The 23,843-nt window shown below is 39.0% G+C and overlaps 2 protein-coding genes across 2 annotated transcripts in view; one reads left to right on the top strand and one right to left on the bottom strand.

Annotated features, from left to right (window-relative positions):
* SLC5A8 (solute carrier family 5 member 8) overlaps positions 1–5,752 on the top strand; it is a 29,562-nt gene extending 23,810 nt beyond the window's left edge. The window contains exon 15 of the mRNA XM_056516374.1: positions 1,277–5,752. Coding sequence (XP_056372349.1) covers positions 1,277–1,411 — 135 coding nt within the window. The 3' untranslated portion in view covers positions 1,412–5,752. The remainder of the gene's footprint in view (positions 1–1,276) is intronic.
* Positions 5,753–8,319: 2,567 nt separating this feature from the next.
* Positions 8,320–23,843, bottom strand: part of ANO4 (anoctamin 4) — a 163,135-nt gene continuing 147,611 nt past the window's right edge. Inside the window, 10 exon segments of the mRNA XM_056516371.1 lie at positions 8,320–8,463; positions 8,466–8,595; positions 9,177–9,282; positions 12,362–12,481; positions 14,594–14,741; positions 15,969–16,121; positions 17,133–17,275; positions 19,599–19,696; positions 21,899–21,956; positions 23,015–23,126. Coding sequence (XP_056372346.1) covers positions 8,405–8,463; positions 8,466–8,595; positions 9,177–9,282; positions 12,362–12,481; positions 14,594–14,741; positions 15,969–16,121; positions 17,133–17,275; positions 19,599–19,696; positions 21,899–21,956; positions 23,015–23,126 — 1,127 coding nt within the window. The 3' untranslated portion in view covers positions 8,320–8,404.

Raw genomic sequence — 23,843 nt, forward strand, 5'->3', positions numbered from 1 at the left:
GTCCACAACAGAGAAGCAACTGAGAAAAGTGACAGTTTTCTCCATGTTTCTGCTAAAATACTCCTTAACTGGCCTCTGGGAAGCTGCCCCAGGGCACACCTTGGACTCAGCAAAGCTTCCTTAGTTTGTGAATATCTGTTCTTTAAGGTCTGAATTTTTTTGTAACTTTGGCTACTGTTTGAGAGAAAACATTTCTAATCAGTATATCTTTTTCCTAGCTCTCATCCTAAGAAAAAAGAAAAGGGGAAATATTATTGGGTAATAATATTCATTAGATGGGAGAATACAGGGGAATTATTTTTTGAAAATAAACTACAGATCACTTTTCAACCAGCATTGTCAGCTGAACATTGAAGCTCAGCTTTGTTCAGTAGTTCAGACAATAATCATACCTTTAAGATGGTCCAGCTTCAAAATATTTTTCCTTGATACTGACGACTCGTTTTAGAATGGTCCTATGTATTTCAGCTTCTGGATAAGAGCACCAGTGAAAAAAAGGGATATTTTACCATACTATTGTAATGCTGTTTGCCCATGTGAGTACTGGAGATCAACTATCCAGTTACTATCATTTGGCTGTCTTTAATGGGTGAACTTCTTTTTCCAGTATCTGAGAATTTAATCCCTGAAGTCTTTTGAAAAAAAACAAGACAATCCACCACCCACAGGGAAGTTAATGTCCACAGCCACACTTATTTTATGCCTGGAATCAGAAACAAGTATTTATCTCTTACATGGTCGAGAGCTAAATAACAAGTGGTTGGCATCACAAATAATGCAAAAGGTTGATGAGATTAAAAAACCAGGACTAACTAAGGAACTGTCTGCACATGAAGAGCTTAATATCTCATTCTATTTAACAGAAATGCAACATCAAAGCAATGATGCATGTTAATCTGCTCTTCCTGTCCTAGATGGGGCAAGGATGAAGGGTTGGGAGTTAATAGCTCAAAGACCTGGTGGTGACATATCACTAGACATGAAAACAGCAATTAGAACTTTGCACACCCAAAACCACTTTAGACAATTTGCAGGACAAGAACATTTTGTGTGATGAGAACATTTTGCACAATTAGTACCTTATGCAATACAAAACTTTCCATGCCCCTAGAAAAATACCATCTACTGCAATGGGTATTTGTGCTCTGTCAGCAGCCAGTGTGTTTTCCTGCAAGGCACCCTGTATGTCAGGCCTGACTGCTGGCCAAAGAGAGGTCAAAGAGAGGAAGACTCTTTCTTCTGTTCCACAGCATGGCTTTTGTCTTTTGTTTTTCAGCCAGAGAAAGTGGAAGTGTTGAACTGGAAACCATTTACCGTGGCAGATGAAGGAACTGACAACCCTGCCTTCAGCCACATTGAAATGGATGTTGCAAGTGACAAGAACAAAGTCAATGGTCTTCATACTTCATAGCTGACACCAAGGCTGTGTCAGCCCATGGGGACACCTGTAAAGCACTGCTGACATTCCTGTTCTGGGTCAGTTACCAGCTCTGCTGGGGTCATGGGCAGGCATCAGCTGAGCTTTGTGGCACTATCACCTTTGCATGACCTTGACATTAGTCAAGAAAGGAATCAGGTTTTTCTTGCACTTCCTCCTCTCTCACTCTGGTTTTTAGTGACAGAGCCTAAAGCATTGTTTCTAAGTGAAATATTTGCCTGATATTCTTGAGCCTCCTGGAAAATACCTGCTTTTAATCTCATTTCACCCTCAGAGTGAATTTTTTATTTGGAAAGAGTACTGTTCACCCAGACATGGCTGTTTTTCCGGATTGTTTTTCTTCTTTTATATTTTAAGGCATTGAAAGTATGAAGAGATTAGGGTGCGGGAACTTATCAGATTGCAAGAAATAGTGTGGTTTGTTTTTTTTTTTTTTTTTTTTTTGTATGGGAGGTATATTTACTGCTATCTGGTTCTGTAGAACTGATTCTGAGAGCATATTTATTTTGCTGGTTTTGTCATTTATGTTTTTTCTAACTCACTTGATTCTGGGCTACCTGCACCTTCTCCTCTGTGCTCACTGCTGGGAGCTGCAAGAGTGACTTTGGTGGTGGTAGAGGCAAGGGTCAGTACTGTCTTTCCCTTCATGCCTTATCTCCTTCTTCTCCCCTGTCTTGCCCTTGCAGAGCTGGTCCTCATGAAGGAAATAATCTATCTGCACCTTTTATTCAGAGCCATAGACCAGAACCACAGTAGCCTTCTACTGCATGCCCAGCTTGCTGGCCTAGGGTTGTTCTTGCACTAGGCTGGGCACAGTGCAGCAGAGATGCTAATAAAGAACATTCCCTTTTGGCTCTACTGGACAAGGGTGAACTGGACAAGGTGGACTGCAGTTGCCACAGCAGTTCTCTCCAGGGCTATGAGCTGAAACCTTCTTAGCCATTTGTGTTCTTGCAGTCCTTGTTTTCACTCTGGGGATTCATGTTCAAGGTTGGCTCAGATCAGACAAGTGCACACTGTGTTTTGGCAGGTGTGCAGACCCCCTGCACAATTCTCCAGCATGGAGAAGGGATCACAGTGGATGTGGTGTGGTGAAGGCTTCTCCAGGGCTGCAGAGCCTATGGAATGGCATGTCCTCTGGTGGCTGCCAAGGTTAACAGCCCATCCATGTGAGACCGTGCTCTGGGCTGGTGTTTTGGGAGGGTTAAAAACCCCCATTGCTTTCTTCTCCTGCTTGAGTTTGGGTACAGTGTGAAACAGACCCAGAGTTCCCCAGTGGGGAACTCTAACCCACTGTATTGTTTTTGTACTTCAGACTTTTACTATGGCTATACAAGAATGTTTAAGACTCTTCCAAAGCAGTAAAATCAAGTTGGAAAATTAAAGCCATTGCAGGAAATCTGAGTTGTGAAGCTTAGAAGGCAGTCATGCTTGGGTGAAAAACTGGCTGCATGCCTTAAGTGCTTTCTAGAAGTTATACTGCATTTGTGCCAAGTACTGAGCTACTGTAACTTGGAATATGATACAGTGCTAGCTTAGTGCTTAGTGACTGGGGTCCTGTAGCATCTAAATCAAATTTTTTTTCTGTGCCCTTGTGACAGAGGGCACTTGATGATCTACTGCATAAGATGAGCTGTTAGGATCAGAAAACAAAGGTGAAAAATTGGGCTGCAAGGACCAGAGCAGGAGAACAGGCCAGCCAGACACTCTGTGGGTGTCACCAAGGCTGTGACTCCATCGGTGAACTGATGTGTGAGGGTGGCAGGTTTCCCCCATGCCTCCTGAAGCATTTTTCCTGTGTTATGCAGTGCAGGGTTTAGGGCCAGCCCCTTTTCTCACTTTCCTCTGCTGCAGCTCTGGGTTCAGGTCAGTGCCTAAGCCACTGTGTGGAAGGGCTATGATCAGGCGGGATAGATCCCATGAGTTATGCCTTGTGTTCCTGTATTAAAGGTCTGAGACAAACAATGGCATCCTGAATAAAGTTTTCTAGGATTCAGGACAGGAATATCTCTGTTTTGGGTTACTCTGAGTTACTCTGAGACAATTATCCTGTTGATTGAATCAACTGGCTATGATTCTCAAGTCTCAGAAGATAACTGCAGCTCATTCAACCTTGTGCCTTGCCTTCATCACCCAGAAACAGATACTGCATTCTGTGTTATGGAATACTTCTTCAGCCTTAGAATATAATAATTTATACTTAACAGCTACCTTCAGCCCACAGATCTGAAAGAGGGTAAGCACTGCTATTTCCATGCCTGTGCAGAGTGCTGAAGTGGACTGGTGTGTCTCTCTGTACTGTGCTTTGTGAGTGAGAGTAAGCTGTAAAAGAGAGCAGAAACCTGCAGCAAGCACTTGATCTGTATGCCTGCCAGTATGGCTACAGCCCTCCCAATCCAAATGCTGAATTCCCATCTGACTGTTCTTCTCCAGAGGGTGACTGGTCACTGCTGTGTGAAACAGCATCAGCATGTCCTCTCTGCATCACTCTCTGCTGAAATTACTGTGCTGTAGTGATGCTGCCTTAGACTGTCTTAGATCATCTGTAACTTCTACCTATTTTGTTCATGAATACTAATCTTCCTGGTTATCATACTTTTAAAATGTATTTTTTTCCTCTGTGTTTTGAATTCACTTAGTTGTTTAAAACAGAGGGAACACTTAAATTGTCATCTTACCTTCCCTTTATTGCTGAAGTCACTTTTTAAGCACTGAGCAGTCATTTAACTTGAATTTAGGTATGAAGTGAAAGTTTGTGCCAGGTGATATTTATTGGTCCACAATCATAACATCAAGATGAGTTTTCACTGGGAAGTATATCTTGCTGTAAGCAGTTTAGAGACAAACCCCCTTGCACTTTGCAGATGACCTCTGCAACTACCCCATTTCTTGCTGTCTAACCTCCCATGACTGCTGCAGAGCTATAAAATGACTCTTTATTTTTTTCTATATTCCTCTTAATTGACATCATTAGTTACAACAATTACTCAATTTTCAATAATACTTTCTCTGGGAAAATATACTGTCCTCTGCTAACTCTACTCTACTGTCCTCTAAACTAGTGACCTCCTTGTCTGTGTAAAAGCAAGATAATTCTTGGAGTCTCCACCATACTCCTGCACCCTGATCCTTCATCTCTCCTAGCCACCTGATAAAGAAATGTGGGATGCTCAAAATTGATTCATTTCACAGGAGTGGGAGCATTCCAGAGCGTCCAAATTAGATGCAGCATCTGGCAGGGTTGTGAGACAACAATTAGGAACCTGTTTAAGTAAAAACATTAAAAATCTCCAACCCTATAACCACAACAGTAACAATATTTGACTATGTGAATACACAAAAGAACCACAGAGAGAAAAGTGATAGGTTTTGTCTCTTTTTGGTCTGCATTTAAGTTTTACTTCCATCTGACTGGTCAGTTCGCTTGCTGAACAAGTAAGGTAAACAGAAAGAAACTCATCAATGACAAACAGTAAATATTTCGTATGCATAATTTATTTTTAAAGTTTATTACATCACATTATACAAGCATTAAACATGGCTTTATGTTGATGATTTTTTTTAAAGTGTGAAAACTTGACGTTCTTCTTCATAGAATTTTTCTATTTACAAATAAACAATCTCTCTATATACTTTATATATATATATATATATAATATATATGGTCAATAATGTAACTCCCCTCAGAAAGATTTAAAATAAAAAAGAACTGATTTGTAAACACAGTTTCTGTCATAGTATTTGGTGGCTTGAATGTAGATGATGTTCTATTCCTAGATTTTTGTTTTGTCAGATTATCCATGTTGTTCATTTACATTTTTTATTCTAAGATCTGTAAAACCAGCATGGGACAGAATGCAAAAAACTTAGCAAATGGGCTGAAAAACAGTCCCAATGTACATTTTTTCCCTTAGTTTTAAAAAGTGGTGTGGAACTGCTCATGAAGTACATGCTGCTGTCAAAAATGGCCTATGGAGAACAATCCTATGCTGACTGCAAGATGATTTCACAGTAAATCCTCTGATGTGTGCTGTCCTGCTTGCTATGTAAAATGTCTGTGCCATGCATTGAGGTTGCATTTTTTTCTCATTCCCTTGAAGGTAGTGCTCTTGTGGAGCTGGAATAAGTAAGGAATAAGTAAACAACATACAGGACTGTCACATGGAGATTTAAACAAAACCCATCATCAGATCAGAAAGGGAATGGCATAAATTAGTTCTCTAAAGACTATTAAAATTCAATTTATTATTATTATTATAATATTATTTATATATTTTTTTCTAATAAATAAGAAGGGGGCATCTTTCCTGAGTGTTCTGCTATGTAGCTCTGAAGGACTCCAGGAAAATCCATTCATCAGACCAGCAACAGAGAAACCTCGACAGGTTAACTGGTCAAACTGAAGTGACAGAGATGTATTGAGGGTCTGCCAGGGAGGTCAGAGCCCCTTGCAGCATCATACTCAGCACAAGCTTGGCAAGCAGCCAACCTATGGTCTCATTTAGAGAAGATGGAACACAACTTCTAGCAATATGCTGTCAGGAAAATTCATCATAATGGAGCTATCCTGAAAACTACTCTCAAAAGCAATTATTATCTATTGTGTTTCTGCTGCACATTATTGGTTTTGGCACATTTTGTTGCAGTGGTTTCTCTGGAGTGGAAGTCAGTTTATATTCTACTGTGTTTCAGTTCAGTTCTTGGAAGTTACTGAGATCTAAATTGACAAAGCTGCATCATACTGCAGGGATTTGCAAAGGTCCATTTTGCTCATATGGGTGACATTGATTTTATGCATGGCTCATGTCTCACTTTACTATTTAGCAGTTTCTAAGCTCTGGTCATATGTTGGTTTAGACATTAAACAGCGGATGTCCAAAATAATCCAATTATTCATGAGATTTTGGTCTGAATATGATTTTGTGCAGTGATCTTGCCCCAGAATCCCCAGGCTGCAACTGTAGGTTGTGGATGGTGAATACTAACCCATCTGGCATGTGTGTAGTGGAGATCAACATTGCCTGATCCCCACCCCCTATTTACAGAGACAGAAATACTCCTATTTCCCCACTGGCCTGTGGGATGTGTCCACAGCTGCTATAAGCAGAAGCAAAGATGAACAAGTTCACTTCCCCATTAGTCAGAAATGTACCCCACAACCACTAGTTGTGCTGCCCACTCAATTTGTCACTGAGCCAGCACAGAATAGACTAATCCTGAAATTCCTTCAGTGCTTATGTTGTCTCATGGGACTTTCAGGCTTGGGCCAGGAGCAGCTGATAAAAGGGAGCTGCTATGTCATTTATCCTCTTCAGGTAGGATGGTGGGCTGCTGCTGGAGGAGGTTCCTTGCTTTTTTGTGTAGGCAGGCAGTGGCTGCAGAGAGGAGAGTGTTCACATTTTCTAACATCCCTCTCCTTCCTCAAATTATATTGCCTTTCATTAAAGCTTCCTCCTCTCATGCAAATAGCACAGTTCTCCTTTGCAGTGGAAAAAAGTTAATAGATCAAATTTGGTGATATTTGTCTTGGTGCAAATGGTCTTCTTGTCATGTGGAGCTTGAGGTATCCATCCATAGGATCTTGCATTGTGTAGTCTGTCCAGAAGGGCAAATTCTACTCCTTCTATCAAATTACTTCCAGAATAACTTTTAGAAACAACTGATTGAAGAGCTTTCACAATACTCAATATTTTGATTCACATTGCTCCATCCAACACTTGTGATGTCTTCAAAGTGACAAGTCCACCCTTTTGGGTTAACAGTCTGGAAATTTTTAATTTCTTAATTAAATCAGAAATTTTAAATTTCTTAATTAAATCAGAAATTTTAAATTTCTCAATACTAACGAATTTGCTAAAGGATATTGACAGTGACCTATTTTGCCCAAGTCTATTGCTCTGCATTAAGGATTTCAAGCTGTTTCATACTACGGTCTGTAGTTTTGTTTTCTCCCTCCACCCCTTCATAGATAATGGAATGATGAATACAGAAAGTGCTACAAGTGTAGATATTCTGCATTATTGTGTTTTATTCCGTTGACCTTGTTCATCTGTCTTTTTTGTGTTGGTTTTACTTAGGCAGATAGGTCTTTAAGACACCATCTGACATTTGTTATGTGTGTAAGTACACCCTAATTCCTGACTAGACCTCACAAATATATGGACAGTTCTGGGCAAGATGCTCTAACCTGATTTGATTCCTTCAGACACCATACAGTCCTATAGCTGAAAAGGCACTGTTCAACACTTTAACATTAATTACTGACTTTTCACAGTGTCATTTCCAAATAAATGACCCTACAGCTAGATACCTCTGGCCACATTTAGATGCTTGGCTATCTGTCTGCACTTGTGATGCCTACATTTTTCAGCATTGTCAGACCAGCTGCTCGGACTCATGATCATGCATCCCCTTCTAGACAGTACTTCAGTGCTGTTGAGTAATGGAAATGCTCCACCTAGGTGACCTTAGCTGGTGGCAAATGCAAACTAAGGTGGTTGTGTCCACTGTGGAAGAGAGCAATGCTGCCATGCAGGTGCTGCAGGTGGTGGCCACACACACGGACAAACACAGCCACGTTGCCAAGGCGCAGCCACTGCTTGTGAAGTAGCAGCTCCATGAGAATGAGCTGTAAGATCACCAGGTTCTGTGAGTTGTGTAACTGCTGTGAAGTTCAGGGCCTCAAATTCTGGTCAGGGCCTGGGAGCTTCCTGGCAAGAGTGCAGAGCCTTAGTGTTGGTCTGAAGTGCTCATGTTGACATCAGCTCTGGAGAAGACTAAGCCTTGGAAACACCTCTAATTTCAAAAGGCTTGTGACAAAATCCACCCTATTGAACAGGGGCACACATGAGCTAAGTGCACACAAACTGACTATTCCTTTCAGTGCACTCTCTGCTGTAGAAAACCAGGATTTTTTTTATAAACAAGAGTTCTAATCTTCTTTGAAGCAGTTTCTTCCCCACCCTGTCATGGCCACTCATTGTGATAGGATTTTCCATTCTTTTTCCTTTCCTTCCTCTCTTTTGCAGACGTTCTAGTTCAGCTTCATACATCATTTCCTGAATCAGATACTTTTCTCTCCTCATTCGATCTCTCAGATCTTTTGGGAGATCTGGAATTAAGTAGGAGATCAGATGCTTTATGCAAAAGACAAGGTGCTGTGAACACAAAAAAAGGAATGAAAAATTAAAAACCTCAGGGAGAAAACAAGTATTAGTAAATACTAATACTATGAACATAGACAAAGATATTGAATCCTTTTCATTGTCATCGTTTTTGTGATGACAATCATTTTGGAGGAATAAAGGGCATTAAAAAAAACCCAAACAAGATCAAAAGCTAGATGTGTAAATACTGTCATTTTAACTATCATTGTTTCTCAGTTGCTCAGATTTTATATTTTCTTCTCATGTTCCTTCTCTCCTATCCTCACACAACAGTCAGCATATGGCTTCCCAACATAGGCAAGTTACTAAAAAAGTAAATAAAAGCTTCATTTATGTCCCCCTCTTTGCAAGTCATTGCTATAGTTTCCAGTGTTATATTCCCTTTTCTGTGAGAACCTACATACCTGTGACTGTTCAGAAAACAAAGCTGAGAATACAAAGCACAATATAAGCAGAAGAAATGAAGACAGAAACACCTCAACATCTGCCATCATAGATCAGCCCAAATCAAAGCTTCAGAGGGAAACTAGTTTTCTTTGTGGTTTTGTTCTGCCGTGTGAGTGGCCACTGACCTCAAAGACGATGATGAAGGCCAAGCGTGCTGCCAGGACGTGCCAGAACTGCAGCGTGTAACCGTAGGGCACCGGCGAGTTGGGAGGGTCCCGGTAGTCCCTGTACCTGGAACACAAGCCCAGCATGGAGTTAGCAAGATCTGCACTGCTGCCTGGCCAAAGGCAAAACCAAAACTCACCTTCCCTTGATCAATACATTTTCTGTGCCAAAACTGAGCTCAGTTCAAACTGTGCAGGTTACCCCAATATTGCTTGCTTCTAAGGCTGTGCTTTTGAAGCAACTGTCCTGATCACTTACCACGCTTTTTTTTTCATGCAAATGGACTTACTTCCAGCTGAAACCTACCAGTAAGATGCACTCCAGGAGTGCTAATGGAAATTGGGTACAAAGGACCCAAACCAGTGTCTGTCTGAAGAAAACCCCCAAAGCAAATACACAGGACAGTGGGTGCTTTGACCCTACAGGATCTCCCCCTTGGCAGCACAACATGTGCCTTTCAGGCAGCTCCTCAGAACTTAGAGAAGGGTGGGATGCTCTGGTCTTTTAAGGGACACTTTGTTCCCACTTCAAGGACATTTTAAACCTATAAATGTCCCCAATTTTGTCAGCCTGACAGTTCTCCCAAAGTTCATATAAAAATGCCCCATGGACTCCACCTGGCTCTTGGTCAATTAGTTGTCCATCCCTGGTGTAAAACATGATTCATCCTGATTTCAGCAGAGCCAGCACTGCATCTCTTGGTATAGGGACATGGTGAGGACCATGTGAGAAAGTGATCTAGTGTCTTGTATCACAGAGTGTTTCTTGGAAGAGTTTAGGTCTCCAAAATTTAGCTGTAGATATTTATTGGGAAAGTTGGATCCAGGAATACTCCAAGATTGTATTTACAAACCATGAATCTGTTTTAGTAACACATTCTGTAATCCATTTTTATCTGAAGTTTGTTCATTCTAAAATAGCACTTTGGAAAACTTATTTAAAAGTAGTGTAAAATTGTTTGCTTCTTAATCTGTTTCCTAGATGAGACAGAAAACCCACTGTAAAAAAATATTGAAAATACCATAGTAAATAATACAGGTTGATCACTAAGTTAGTTTTAAGAAACTAATGAAAATTCAGATGAATGAAATATACAAACAGTTATTTAATCTCTATCATAATCCATATTTCTCCATGAAACTTTATCTTCTTAGATTGCAGAGGGTGCTACACAAACTGAAATAAACTGTCTTGACATCTTAGTCAGCATCAAATCTCTCGGAAATTGCAGTATTTCTAGAATAAACCGGAGATGATCTTTCCTTGTGCAAGTAGCATTTTGACTTCATAGTTTAGGATGTTTTACAATATCCTAAGCATCCCAAAAAGAGAAATCCCTGCACCAAGATCCCCAAGATCCCTGCACCAAGTTGCAGTAGAGTATATATATATATTTTTATTTTTTTTACTCGTTAGGAATCCATTGTTACACATGAAAAAGTGGGGAAACCTTTTATATTCAACCAGAATAGTGCAGCACCATCTCTGTTCCAGTGTTCCAGGCAAGCAGAAGCTAACTGGGATTTTTTTTCAAGCAAACTTCCTTCTTGATAAAATGCCTACACTATTACACAGTAGAACATAGTATTTCCTTACCTCTCTATCAATACCTGCCTTGAAGGACAATTAAAATAGCTGATGTTTTAGCAGAATGCAGGTGGGTAAGAAGTTGATAAACTCAGCTAAAGAAAGATGTTAATTTTCTTTCAGGGGTGGATATACATAACAATTCAGTGTCTACCAAAAGAATAGATATATCTTTTGGAGATTTATCACACCAATTTTAATAAAGTTCTGTTTAGGGGATATTAATTTTTTTTTTATTATAGGATTTCCATAATCACATTTAAGGAACAGCAACTTCATCCTAGAAGTTGGGGAAGAAAGGAATTAGAGAAGGGAAAGAGAATGGTCAGAATGACAGAAAATTATTAAATAATGCTATAGCAAACAGTGGAATGGAATATCCTCACTGTGGTTTTGCTCCAGAGTGAATTCAGCACTGGAATACTCTTTCTGCCAAATAAGTTGCAACAGTCTTAAATATGAGTTAGTGAAATGAAAGCAATAATGGCAACCCCTCCCCATGTTTATTATGCTATACCACTATAATTCTTCCTATTCATAAACACATCACAATACTGCAAGTATCACTGACTTTTGCTGTATCACAGACCTTTGTGTTATCACAGAGTATCTTTTGTTCTTTGGGCACTCATAAAAGGATATTTTTGTTCTTCACAGTTAAAAATACTGAGACTAAGCACTAAAGACTAAAGGACTACCAGGTCTCATGCTTGTAATGTAACACTGCAATTAAAAAATGGTAGCTGTATTTGTTTGGTACTTTTGGTTGGGACACCATTTAAGACCTTTATGTAGATCCTTGAGGCTTTTGGCCATTAAAATCACTCTGGTGCAAATTTGGTATTACAGATTTTGTCAGACTGCAATTTCTCCAATCTGTTGTTGAGGACAAAGACATGAAGATAATTAACTGCTCATCTTCTTTTGATTCAAACTACAAGAATATGATTACTAATAATAATTACATCAAGTAATAATAATTACATCAAATAATAATAATTACATCAGTAAGCAATGACATAAACATAGTAACAATTCAACAATTTGGAAATGCTGGGTTTGGGGTTTCATAAAGATAGCTTATGACAGAGCCTGTTTATGTCTGTCAGACCTGTGAAATACCTCAGGCTGGCCTGAGCAACCTTGACTTCCCTGTGCATATCCAGTGACATAATCTCATCACAACTGGATCTCACTAGTACCTCAGTAACCAGGCCCCTGTTACTGGTCATTGATACCATATTTATCTGTGATGATTGTGTCTGAGTCAAGCTATGACACCATGAAAGTCCTGCATTAGGAATATCCTCCAGACACCAACTCCTCCATCCTCCAGCCAATCAACTCCTCCATCCCTCTCCTACCAACTTTTTGGCTTCTCTTTTATCTGAGGAAGGAACCATGCAGGTAACAGACAAGCAGTACCAGGAAGAGCATGACCCTGAGCAGCACATTTTCCATTTTTAACTTTTAAAAATTAGTTTCAACTCCACATTTATTTTTATGCTTCTCCATTTCATTGTGCTGAAGCAGATAAGTATGTTGACCAGAAACTTACCTGCAATATTTTAATGGTGAACCAGAGAATTCACTTCCATTTGATGTTGGCTCTGAACGGTTTTCAAAGTCAGACACCAGAAATACTGATAAACTGGCATTAACATAGCCAACCATACACCTAGAGGGGACAAAATGCTGTCAGCAGGACACAGCAAGGTTTTTCCATTCACTCTTGTACCCAGGAGGATGTTCTTTGGGTTTCATAAAATCCAAAGTACAATTTTGATGCTTATTAATATTTGAAAGGGATGTTGAGGCAATATATAAGAAATGCTGAAGTAGGTCAATGAACAATAAAAGTGAAGCAATGGTAGATTTCTGTGGGAGGAGTGGTGAAGATTGGAACTGGTTACTTTTGAAAAATTACCTAAATGGTGACAAAATAGGGGCAGAGAAAATGATGAGGAGTGTTAGGAAGATAATCAAAATATTCCCACTGTTACATTCATGGTACTAGCACAAAGAGAGACTAAATGAGATGGAAAGATAATACACTTATAACAGCTTTTTGGAAAACCTCCAGTTAATCAGAGGAACTGCTTTCTAGAAGATCCCAGGGTGACTGAGCACTGTGAGAGCCAGGCAAAATTTAGAGAAACTGAAGAGAAGTTATGTTCCCTGTTGAAGGGCTGTGGGTGTCAATAGAAAGCTCAAGCTTGTGTTAGTGAAGGTGAGGAGCTCCTGCCAAAATGTGTTGTGCTGTTCATGCTGCACTGCCCAGACACAGGTAAGTGTAGGCACACCATTCAGCTTGGTGCAGAGTATAGTGGACAGTAAGGGCTGGGGGATCTTGGTTTTGGTTTTTCTAAATATGGACTTTACAGTCTTTGAGAAATTATATTTGAACACCATCTGGCTTGTCCACATACTGATTAGATTTGGAACTTAGTTTAATTCCAGTATTTTTTTTAGTATCACTGTGTGTCATATGGATCTAATACTTACAGATGTCTATTGAAAGAAAAGAGTACCTCTCTCTTTTAAGCTATTCAATAACAGCTGGTCTTCACACCTTGATTTAAGAAAACTCACTATTCCTGTGAATCTTTGAATATGCCATTCTTTATGCTTTCCTTAGCAATGAGAGTTGCTTACAGTGTCACAATATCCTGCAGGTCCTTGTAAAGGCACGAGCAGAGGTACATGCTCAGGAACAACTGGCACCAGACCACTTTACCCCCATGGGATTTTAACTCTTCATGAAAGCAAACAGAACACCTTCTCTAGCCCCAGCTAAAATGCCCAGCTCCTTGCAGGACAGCAAGTTAGCAGATCTGCTAATTGGGAGCTGCCACACCAGATGCCCTTCTTCCATCAGTATGATTAAATGTATTGACAGTCAAAAGATGTCAAAAAAGCAGCAACAGATGAACTCACTTTCTGCAGCAGGAAGTAAAAAATCAATCTGCCATATGTCCAATAGCAGAATGCAAGCTCTCTCTCCCTGTCTAGTGTTTAGCCTGGGTTTCTTTGAACAGCAGGGTTCCTTGCTAATGGCACTGCTGCAGCATTTGCAAACTTTGTATTTGGCTGGCTTCATGACCTTCCCAGAGCCCAACAGCTGAGATTTCACAAGTGGCCATGCAGCAACTATCTCATACTTGCTGGTAGTGTGCACATGTTAATAAAATCTCAGTGTTTAGCAACACTGAAAGGAAATCCACTTAGGCAGCAGGGATTCAGATCACAAATGTCTGCTGGAAGATTTAATCTAAGAACTCTAGTTTTAGAAGAAAAACAAATTACTTTTCTCTGTATGTATATCTTGATGTATTAGTTGGAAATTGCTTCCTCTTGCTAGACACTATTTTTTTGAGTAATACCTGCTGAATATTGCATCAGGAGGAAATCCCAGTGTACAAGTTTAAAATGCTCCACAATTTCTTTACTGATTAGTATCAGCATTGCTTCAGAAAAAAAGAGAGGATTATATGCATGTACTACCAGCTGGGAAGTGCAGCTTGGGCAGCATCCCGTCACACACACTAAATCTCTGAAATAGCTCTGCCACATTTGCCTTGAATTAACATCATGAATCACAGCCACTCAGCACCCCATTGTGTGAATATGCAGAGCATCAGTACCTATGGCTGCATCTGTTACCTAAACACAAACAGTAATTTAGTTTAGTGGAATCAGGACATACACAGACAGTAATACCACATCTACTCAAGTAGTAAGTTTTTGTGCACATCTGTTTCCTCTCCCCCCTCCAAAAAAAAAGCCTTACTTTTGTCCTGCTTCTCCTTGGCCAGCACAAGGTCCATATTTGTAAGCATAAACAAGGCGAGGGATGAAGTCGGATGTCACTGCTATAACAAATGCATTTGTGATAACAGAAAGAATTCCAATGCCTTCCAGGATCCCATACCAGATGCCTGTTCAACAAGGACAGTATGTTTGCTCCAGGAAAAATGAGAAACAAAGTGCTTGAAATACTGCATGATCTGAAGTAGTTTACCCCAGTGCACAAGGTGTTCTTATGTAGTTTTTATGCAAGAGTCACTGAGTAAAAATAAATTTTCTTATTGAACAGTGAGTCCTCATCACTGTGAATCACACTAAAGTTAGACATACCCATTAATTAAATGAGGCATCAAACTGCCCCTGAAAACATTGCTGAATGCAATTTATTTTGAGAATACACACCTGAATCAACATGAAAAATGTATTTTTCTGTTCTTCTATCAATTACATTATATAACTGGTTTTTTTTGGAAATTATGTCTGCAGCTGTTGTCCAGGCTTGTGCCAAAGCCCACAGATTCACACTGTTCACATTCAAGCTTTAGTCAGTCACAGACTTTAGGCACATGGTAGAGTGTTCTAAGAGCACAAAGCCTGAGCTTCTGCTGTTTCTTGGTGGGGGCTATGGATTTTTGCAATGCAGTTGGTTAGCAAGGCTTCATGTTTTCCCCTCTGAAAACACCAGGGATTCAGCATTGGGCAGATGTCTTTGTTTTAGAGCTCTTCCTAAAGGTGTTCTGCTTTTGCATACTGCAAGGACAGAAGAGATTTGTAGCCAAAATAAGTTCAGAGATCTTTGCAATAGTGTGATGACCTCGGAGTTCTGTGGACCTTGTGTTTGGCAATGCAGGTGTGAGTCACTGGGAGCAACATGTGTGCTGGGATCCAGACCCACCCTGTCTGACCCACCAGGGACCTGGTGGGAGCTGCCCCTGAGTCACAGGGGAGCTTGGTTTAGGCCAGGTAAATATAATACCTACAGCTTCCTTACAGCATGGTGGCCATTGGACTTGAGTTTCAAGTTTCATCTGATCTGTCTGGTTATTGTATTCAAGTTGAGCAGCAGCATGTGTTTGCACAGAGTGTCTGCTACAACAAAGCACCTGCAGAGAACACTGATCACTTTACACCTTGGCTGTTAAGTCCCCCAGAAAATAATTAAAAGACATTTTCCAATATAGACTATTGATTGCATAAGTAGACTGGCATCAGATACTTGAAGTTTTTGTGAACAGTCAAGGGGTATATTATTAATTAGGAAGATGACTGAAAATACCTTAATCTGCTTTTTCTTGGAGTGGTTAAAGCTTTGACAAATAACAGATATATATATAAAAAACACCATACAAAGAACTCACCTATATCTTTGGCTCTTGAAGCTAAAGGTCTTCTCCACTGAGTAACAAATTTGTAAGCATCAAGCCGAATTTCAATAATATTGTTTAGTAAGGCCAGAAGTGGTGCCAGTGGAAAAGCTGCCACGAAAATTGTCGTGAACCCAAACTGAAGAACTGGGGGGAAAAAAAGGAAATATCACACACAGTGTAATTGTTAGGATCTAATACTAAGGTCTAAGATACCAAAGTGTATGCAAATAAGCAGCAGGCACAAAGTATACAGACATTTCTTATTATGTAATTCTATATAATGGTCTAGTGGCACCTGTACAGCAAGTCCTTGTCAAAAGTTAGAAGAAAGAATAAAAAGAGCAAATGCACATCTGACCCTGGAATGGACAACAACATCTAAATTTTGTAATTTGGAGTGAAATTCAGAGGTGGATAAACTGTGCTTTTAGAAAGGGACATTTTTCTCCAGCATCAACTAGTATCTCTCAAAACTTGCAAAGATTAGGGATGGATACATCCCTTTTAATAATTCAGATGGGAAGAAGTTTGAAATTCTGTTTAAGTTTCTAGCAGCAGATTTTGAGATTTCCCATTAATTTGAAAAGAATTGTGTGAGGGAGAAAAGAAGAACACAATCATGACACATGGAGTTCAGTTACATAGGGCAAAAGATTATTTTTTTTTTTTTAGTATATTTTTTTTGAGCAGTTATTCTCCTTTTTCCTCTGGATAGAGCAGTGCCTTTTGACAGCAAGTTACTTTGTAAATGTGAGGTAGTAAATGAGGGAGGATTTTAAACAAAAACAAGCATGCAGGTCTGCACCATGCACTTCAAAGTAAAAGCACAAGGCAACTTTCTTCAGAAAATAACAGCAAAGTTCTTCAGAAATGTATGCAGATAAAGAACTGGGCTCTGGTTTAGAAAAACAGATCCAGAATGGGAAGTGTTTCATAGATGGGAGGTTAGCAAACCATCAGCAGTGTGCTTAACTACATTGGTTTGGTTGTTAGAAACTTACTCCCATTCCTCACCTGACCTGTGAGAATGAAAACTTTTTTGCAGTCTCCTTAGCTTTATATAGTGATAATTAAAGGAATTCACCAGCTCACATCAACAAAAAACAACCACATTAAAATCTAGTGAAAGAGAGCAAATGAAGGTCAGAGCCATACTCATTTCTAGGTATTCATCAAAGAGTCCATAAGCATTCATAGGCTGCAGATTATAGTCCTTTTCCCACTGTGGGAAGCTTGTTTTTCCCTGTGTGCCATACTCTTGCCGTAGTTTTCTCCTGGTCCACCAGTTCTGAATAAGCCTACATTTTAAATTAAAGAAAAGAAACAAAGTAAAGACTATTAATGGCTTTTTGTCACAAAATTGGAAGAGGTTCACTGGGCACAACATATCTTGCAAAATTAATTTCCCCATGTACAGGAAAATAGAGTATCAATAATACATGTGGCTGATGACACAGCATAATAGGTATGAAAACAGATACAGATTTGTTAAAGTGGTAAAAGGATTTTGGCATGTTTTCATTATTTATTTACTTCTTTTCCTCTGCACAAAATGGCAAATCCTTTCAGGGTCTGTTTATATGGCAGATTGCAATGCTGTGTGCAGATAGCTGAGCTCAGTAAATAAGAGTGCTGATGCTGCTTGATGCTTTCCTGTCTGTGTGACCTGGCATCCCTGCATGGCTCTACAGTGTGCAGGGGAACAGTCTCTGGGCAGTCCTGGAAGGGAAAAGGCAACCCTGAATGGTGTCTGCAGCCAAAAATTCAGAGGGGAAAGGGGCAGAAAGAAGTGTCTGAACTACAGACAGCACATGGTGGCTGAGAGATGGACGGCTGACACATGAGCTACCTCCATCTCAAGAAATGGGGGATCTGTACTGGACACCAGGGGGAGGATACTGTTCCCAAAGAAATGCATGTGTATGACCACTGCAAAAGGCAGTGAGCCAAAAGTGAAATGAATTCTCACATCTGAAATAAACACCTTGTCAGGGAGTTGCACTGGTCTGTCCAACAAAGGACACTAGTTAAGAGTTAGTATAGAGAGCAAATAAACCCCAAACCCCAAAACAATGACAGAGATCTTCCCTGAAGTTGTGGTTGGCCACTTTGTTTCAGTAAGAAAAAACATGGTAGATCACCCAAATAATTCAGTCCTATTCCTGACAGTGCTTCACTTCTTGCCCCCACATTCGTCTGTTCTGTGAATGGTGCAAAGTGACAAATGGTGCAAATAGTAACTGGATTTGGATAAGGATTTGGACAGCTGCTTGTTTTCTTGAATCTTAGAGATTATTTTTCCATTTATGTAATTTATCAAAGGCTACAGCTTTTCTTAAAGAAGAAGAAGAGTGTAGTTCAACTGAATTCAGCTACAGATTGCAGGGTTGCCTCCAAGTCCTCTGGCCAACCACATTGTGCTGGCTGCCATCAAGCTCTTAGCAGAAAGGTGTTTCCACACAAGAAGGAAATGCACCTGCTTGCACCATTTCAGGTCTAGAAGGTGGACTGAAGGGTCTGGAGAGCAAACACATCTCTCATCAGAATAAGTTGAAGCATTTCAAAGTGTTGTAGCTGTGTCTTTTATGTTGTGATTTTCTTTGTGACTCAAGATTCACTTCACTTGAAGCAGTTTATTCCTATTCAATCACTTGTTCTTAAGCAATCTCCTCCTATCTCTATCAATCACCTTCTTTTATTTTTCTTCTGTGCTCTTTGTTAAGTTTCAAAGTCTGTATTAATAGGAAGCACAGAGTTCTAATGAAAACTGACAAAAGAGGTAGGGAATGAAAACAGAAGGGTCAATACTGCTGCTGCTGTTCCCTCCTGCCCATCCCAACTAATCCCTGCAGCCCTAAGAGCTGCAAAATACTGGCAAGGAGAGCTAGGCCCAGGAAACATGGAGAAATGGTAAATCCCTCTCAACTTTGCAAGGGGAAACTTTCTGACAATGTCAACTCTCTCCTAGATTTTCACACTTGATAATTTCCCTTGATGACCATCATCGTCTGTAGCATCAATCACACTGATCACATTAAACCTGTGTTAATAATAACAAACATGCTCATTAAATACTAGTCAATAAGGAATGAACCAATAGGAAATGAATAATTGCCAACCTTTTAGCTAGGGCACAAATTCATGTTACCTTGAAGATCACAAGGGAACTTGTCTACATATCAGTCAGTACATTTTTCTCTTTCAGAGTGCATGTGCATTTTTTCCAGATGGTACCAGCTCTTTCAGGCATCTTTTATCACCCAACAAGAAATCAAATTTAGAATTTACTAGTATAGCTAAGAAATGATACATCTAATATTTTTCATGTAAGGAATACAGTGATCACACAGTTATTTTTAAAGATTTTTATAACACAGAATACAATTTAACAAAATCGAGTACTTCCCATGTATTACTTGTTAATATTTATATGACACTTTCACTTTTGCAAAATGTGGAAAAAAGCCCCAAACATCATCTATATATCTGGAGTTCTGTATCCTGGGGAAAGGATTTTCTGTTGTAATGATTACTGCTTCTTTCTTTTACTAACTGGTGATAAGGAAAGCATAAACTTAGCATTCTGTGACCTACATAGGCATAGCTATTATATTTACTTACGGATATCCCAATTCCATGAAATTGTTCCATGTCTGCTTTAACACCATTATAATACCCATTTGCATACAGAGATCAATAAGGCATCCACTAGGGTGGCACTACAGGAAAAAAAAAAAGAAATAAAATGTTAAACAGGAATTATACTGAGTTTTAAAACATTTTTTAAATGGTATAAATGATACTGGATCATTTACTAAAAGGAAATTCTCCTTATTTCTAAAGTGTAAACTCATGGGAACAGATGACACAGTGTCATCCTGTCAGCATTTTAAGCTTTTGAGCTAATTCTCTGCAGAGGTCAGAGTCAGCTGAAACCAGTGCAGTTTTCACATTAGTGCTTCCAACGTGCTGTGCAACTGTGGGCAGGGCAAAGGACACCAAGTTTCTCCACTTATTTCAATAGTTTTTGGGAGGGTGACTGTGCATCAAGTCAAAGAATGAAGAGAAAATCCCTCCTGGCTGCACATAAATGAAACAGTTTATGCCTAGAGGACAGATCTAGAACTATAAATTGAATACTGTTTAACATCTGTGACAGTGGAGATCATGCAAAGCTATTCTCTCCTCGAAGAACTAAAAATCTCTAACTGCTCAGCAACAATTCTTAGCTTCTTGCTGAGTGCTTGCTTGCTATAGCAGTAGCTCCAGACTCTGAAGCTGTGGTGCTGTTTTTGGGAGAGATGTTTTTTACCTAGAATTGGGAAAAACAGAAAGGGAACAAAACAGCACTTTGTGCACTTGGCTTTGCAGATCCAAACAGTGTAGTTCAAGCTGTATTTTAAAATCTTGGGTATTACAGATAAGTAATCAAATAAGTAAACAAATCACAGTCACAGAACTGGAATTATTTATCTTTAACTTTTAGGGAGAAAAATTAGATATGACCTGAAATAAAATGAGACTTTAATTTCTTGTACATACTGCATTATTCAGCTCTCAGAACTTGAATCCCTGTTGAGGTTTCTGTAGATCTAATTTAGCATCTCTTTAGATTAGTGGGGTGACAAGGTTGTTTTTTTATTGGCTTTTTTTATTTTTTTATTTTTTACTTCTCTATCATTATTACTAAATCATAATCCTTCTCTTTTTAGAAATCAGTCCTAAATATTGGTAAATATCATAATCCTAATTGTTAGGTATATTCAATGAGTGAATATGCCCTGAGAGAGGCAGGTGAAGTGTTGAAGTAGCAGTGATGTTACAACCATAACATCAACAATTTGTAAACTGTGGTCTCAGCATGTCCATGGACATCAGACTAGTGTTACTAAATGTCAGACTTGGCTAAATTCAACAGGTGAAGAGAGGAGTATTGGAGGGATATCTGGACATGGTATTCTAAAGCAGGTTAGTTCTAATGAGACCTAGCACAGATACAGTAAAGAAGTCAAGATTTTTTTATTAGACTTCCTTGAATGAACAGAATTCTCTACAAAATTAAGATGGTTTTATTAAAATTCAAATACTTTTGTTTGTCTGTGTTTATTTGTTTGTTTTGATAGTATTTGAATGGCCTTTATCAACCAAAATATTTATGTATCCAAAAGTGTTCGAAAATTCAAGTTGGCAGGCATTTTCCACTTACCATTTGTCATTTATCTGCAAAGTTGTTTCAAATATTCATCTGTGAAGCAGGAAAGAAACCATGGGATTTCAGTGTGTACATAGCAGCACTGGAAAGTAAATTACTGGTCCAGAAAATGCTGCTGTTCACCTCCTAAAGCTGTCAAATGGGCTTTGAATTCTGAATGTATTTATTTACAAAAATAAATAAAATGGCATTGGTCCTTGAGTAACTTGCAAAGCCAAACTCTCATAGTTTTTCATATTAATTTGATTTTATAGCCATGGGACAGGTTGACATTTATGCCAGTAGCTTGTTTGGGAAGTTTGTTTAGTTGTTTTGGTCGAATTTCACATATATTTTATGTGAATTTTAATTCCTTACTTTATTATTTTAGCTCTCTGGTCCACAAAGCTAGAAAAACAGAGAAGAAAGGATTTTTTTAGAAGCAGATTCGTATTTGTCTTTGATTCCTTCCAAGGATAAAATATTTCCAATATAAATTTGGAAAACCATCTGATACCACTGCTCAAATGTGATGCAAGCACTAGAACTTCTAGCATTGAAAAGGGAATATATATATATATATCAATATATAGATGCTTTTGTAGTGCCAATAGTGTGGAGTCAGACAATGACTGAAAATCCAACAACACACTCAAAAATGCCCAGGCAGATTTATGTGTCTGCATCTGTGGGCAGCAGATAAATCAGTGTGCACTCATTGAACACTCACCTCTTCCAGCCTCCACCGGTTTATCAGCCTTAAGTAGGCACCAGGGTGTCCTGTAAACCTTAAACACAGGAATATACATCAACTCTGTTGTGTAAGCACTCTGTTCACAAAAGAAAGCTCACACTCTTATTTTAATCTGGTGATATTTTAATGTTACTGGTATAAAAGATGTTATGCTGTAAAAAGTTTTATGGGTATTCCTGGAATAATGCCTGTGAAGGACTACAGATATTTTTACTTTCATTTTTATTTCAAAACCAATAATTTGCTGTTGGGTATTCAACACGTGCAGAACAGAGGGAAAATCTAACTGAATCTGCTCATGTTAGTTTGGAAAATGGATTTCTACTTTCCTTACACCATAAAATGCTCTGTGATGTCTGCCTTCCTGTGAAATCAGTGAAAATTTTAGTTTTCATTAAAAACTTTATTTTTCTAACTATTCTTCCATGTTTTCTCCCCATATTATTCCCATATGCAAATAATCCATACTAATGCATTCTTCTATTCAAACCTTCTGCTAAAAAGGTATTTTTTGGAGGCTGACAGAAAGAGATATACAAACAATATATATTTAAATAGATACACAGATACACACAAATACGTATATATGAAATGCACAATAAAAATATAATATATATAATAAATACAACCCCCCCCCAAATAATAGCCCATAACTCACTCTCAACAGTTCAGATCATGTAATTGGAGCAAGTCCCTTCCAACTGAACTATCCTATCCTATCCTATCCTATCCTATCCTATCCTATCCTATCCTATCCTATCCTATCCTATCCTATCCTTTATTTATCTGTACAAATAAGACACATAAAGACAGAGTGAAATGACCTGCATGTATAGTATTGTGAGATGCATCTGTTTCCAATAGTGAAATTGTTAAGTTAATATTGAGACCATGTGGTGATAGGAAATGAAACCTGCATCTGTTTCTGGGCTGTTGAAAGGAATATAAAACTGCAATCTGTTCTGCTTTGCTAGTATGGAATTTGCATTTTGACATGTGTGATAATATGGTCCATTTTGTTTCATTGCAAACAATTTTATTTCTTCTCTCTACTACATTTTACAGATATGAGTGTGCAGACATCAATCCTACCTTCCAAGGAAGAATGCTATATAAAAGGTAGAGCTGTTCAGATTGACAAACTGAAAAAGAAACATTTTCAGAGTGAAGCTGTTCTCCCACTCCGATTCGGTGCGAGGCTGCTCTGTGAAGAAAATCATCAGAATTTCAGAGGCTTACTCAGATTAACAATTTCCCTTGGCACAAAGGCTGCACACATCTGTAAGAGTTGGCAATGTATTTGTAAATTAGCCTGCTGTTTTCAGAATACAACCTGGCAGAAGAAATTGTATCCAGAAGCAGCACTCAGCAAGTGAGCCTGTGGAGACTTAGAAATCTATTCTGGTGTACATGTGTTGCCCCATGAGACTGTAAGAAAGTGGTGGAGCTAATGCATATATGAAACATCCCACCTGTATTTAAGTGGTCTTTACAGGCTCAGGCTCTTCTCTTATCTCCTTTTCTGTATCCTACCATAATGACATTGCCACTCCACCAAAGCTATTTAAGTTCCTTTTTTGTTAGAGATGCCACACTGAACTGAAGAAAATCCTCCTGGTAATTCTGTTTCATGGTTTTGCCCACATGTGTCAGCAGAGTGCCACTGCATGACTCCCCTTATTTGTCTCAGAGAATACGTCACAGAAAATCAAGAAAAAATATTTTGCAGTGGATGGCTAAGGCAAATGGGAAAGGGGGAGATATATCCTTGCCTTTGGGTATTGTTCCCTTATTCTCCATCTCAAGAAATATCAAGACAGAGGTTAAAAAACAATGTCCATGCCAGCACACCAATACCATATTCTGGAACTACTTTCCAGCTGGCAGGAGCTTGTTGATAGGTGACCATAGCTGTGAATAG

This window comes from Oenanthe melanoleuca, chromosome 1A, assembly GCF_029582105.1.
Source record: "Oenanthe melanoleuca isolate GR-GAL-2019-014 chromosome 1A, OMel1.0, whole genome shotgun sequence".
Lineage (NCBI taxonomy): Eukaryota > Metazoa > Chordata > Aves > Passeriformes > Muscicapidae > Oenanthe > Oenanthe melanoleuca.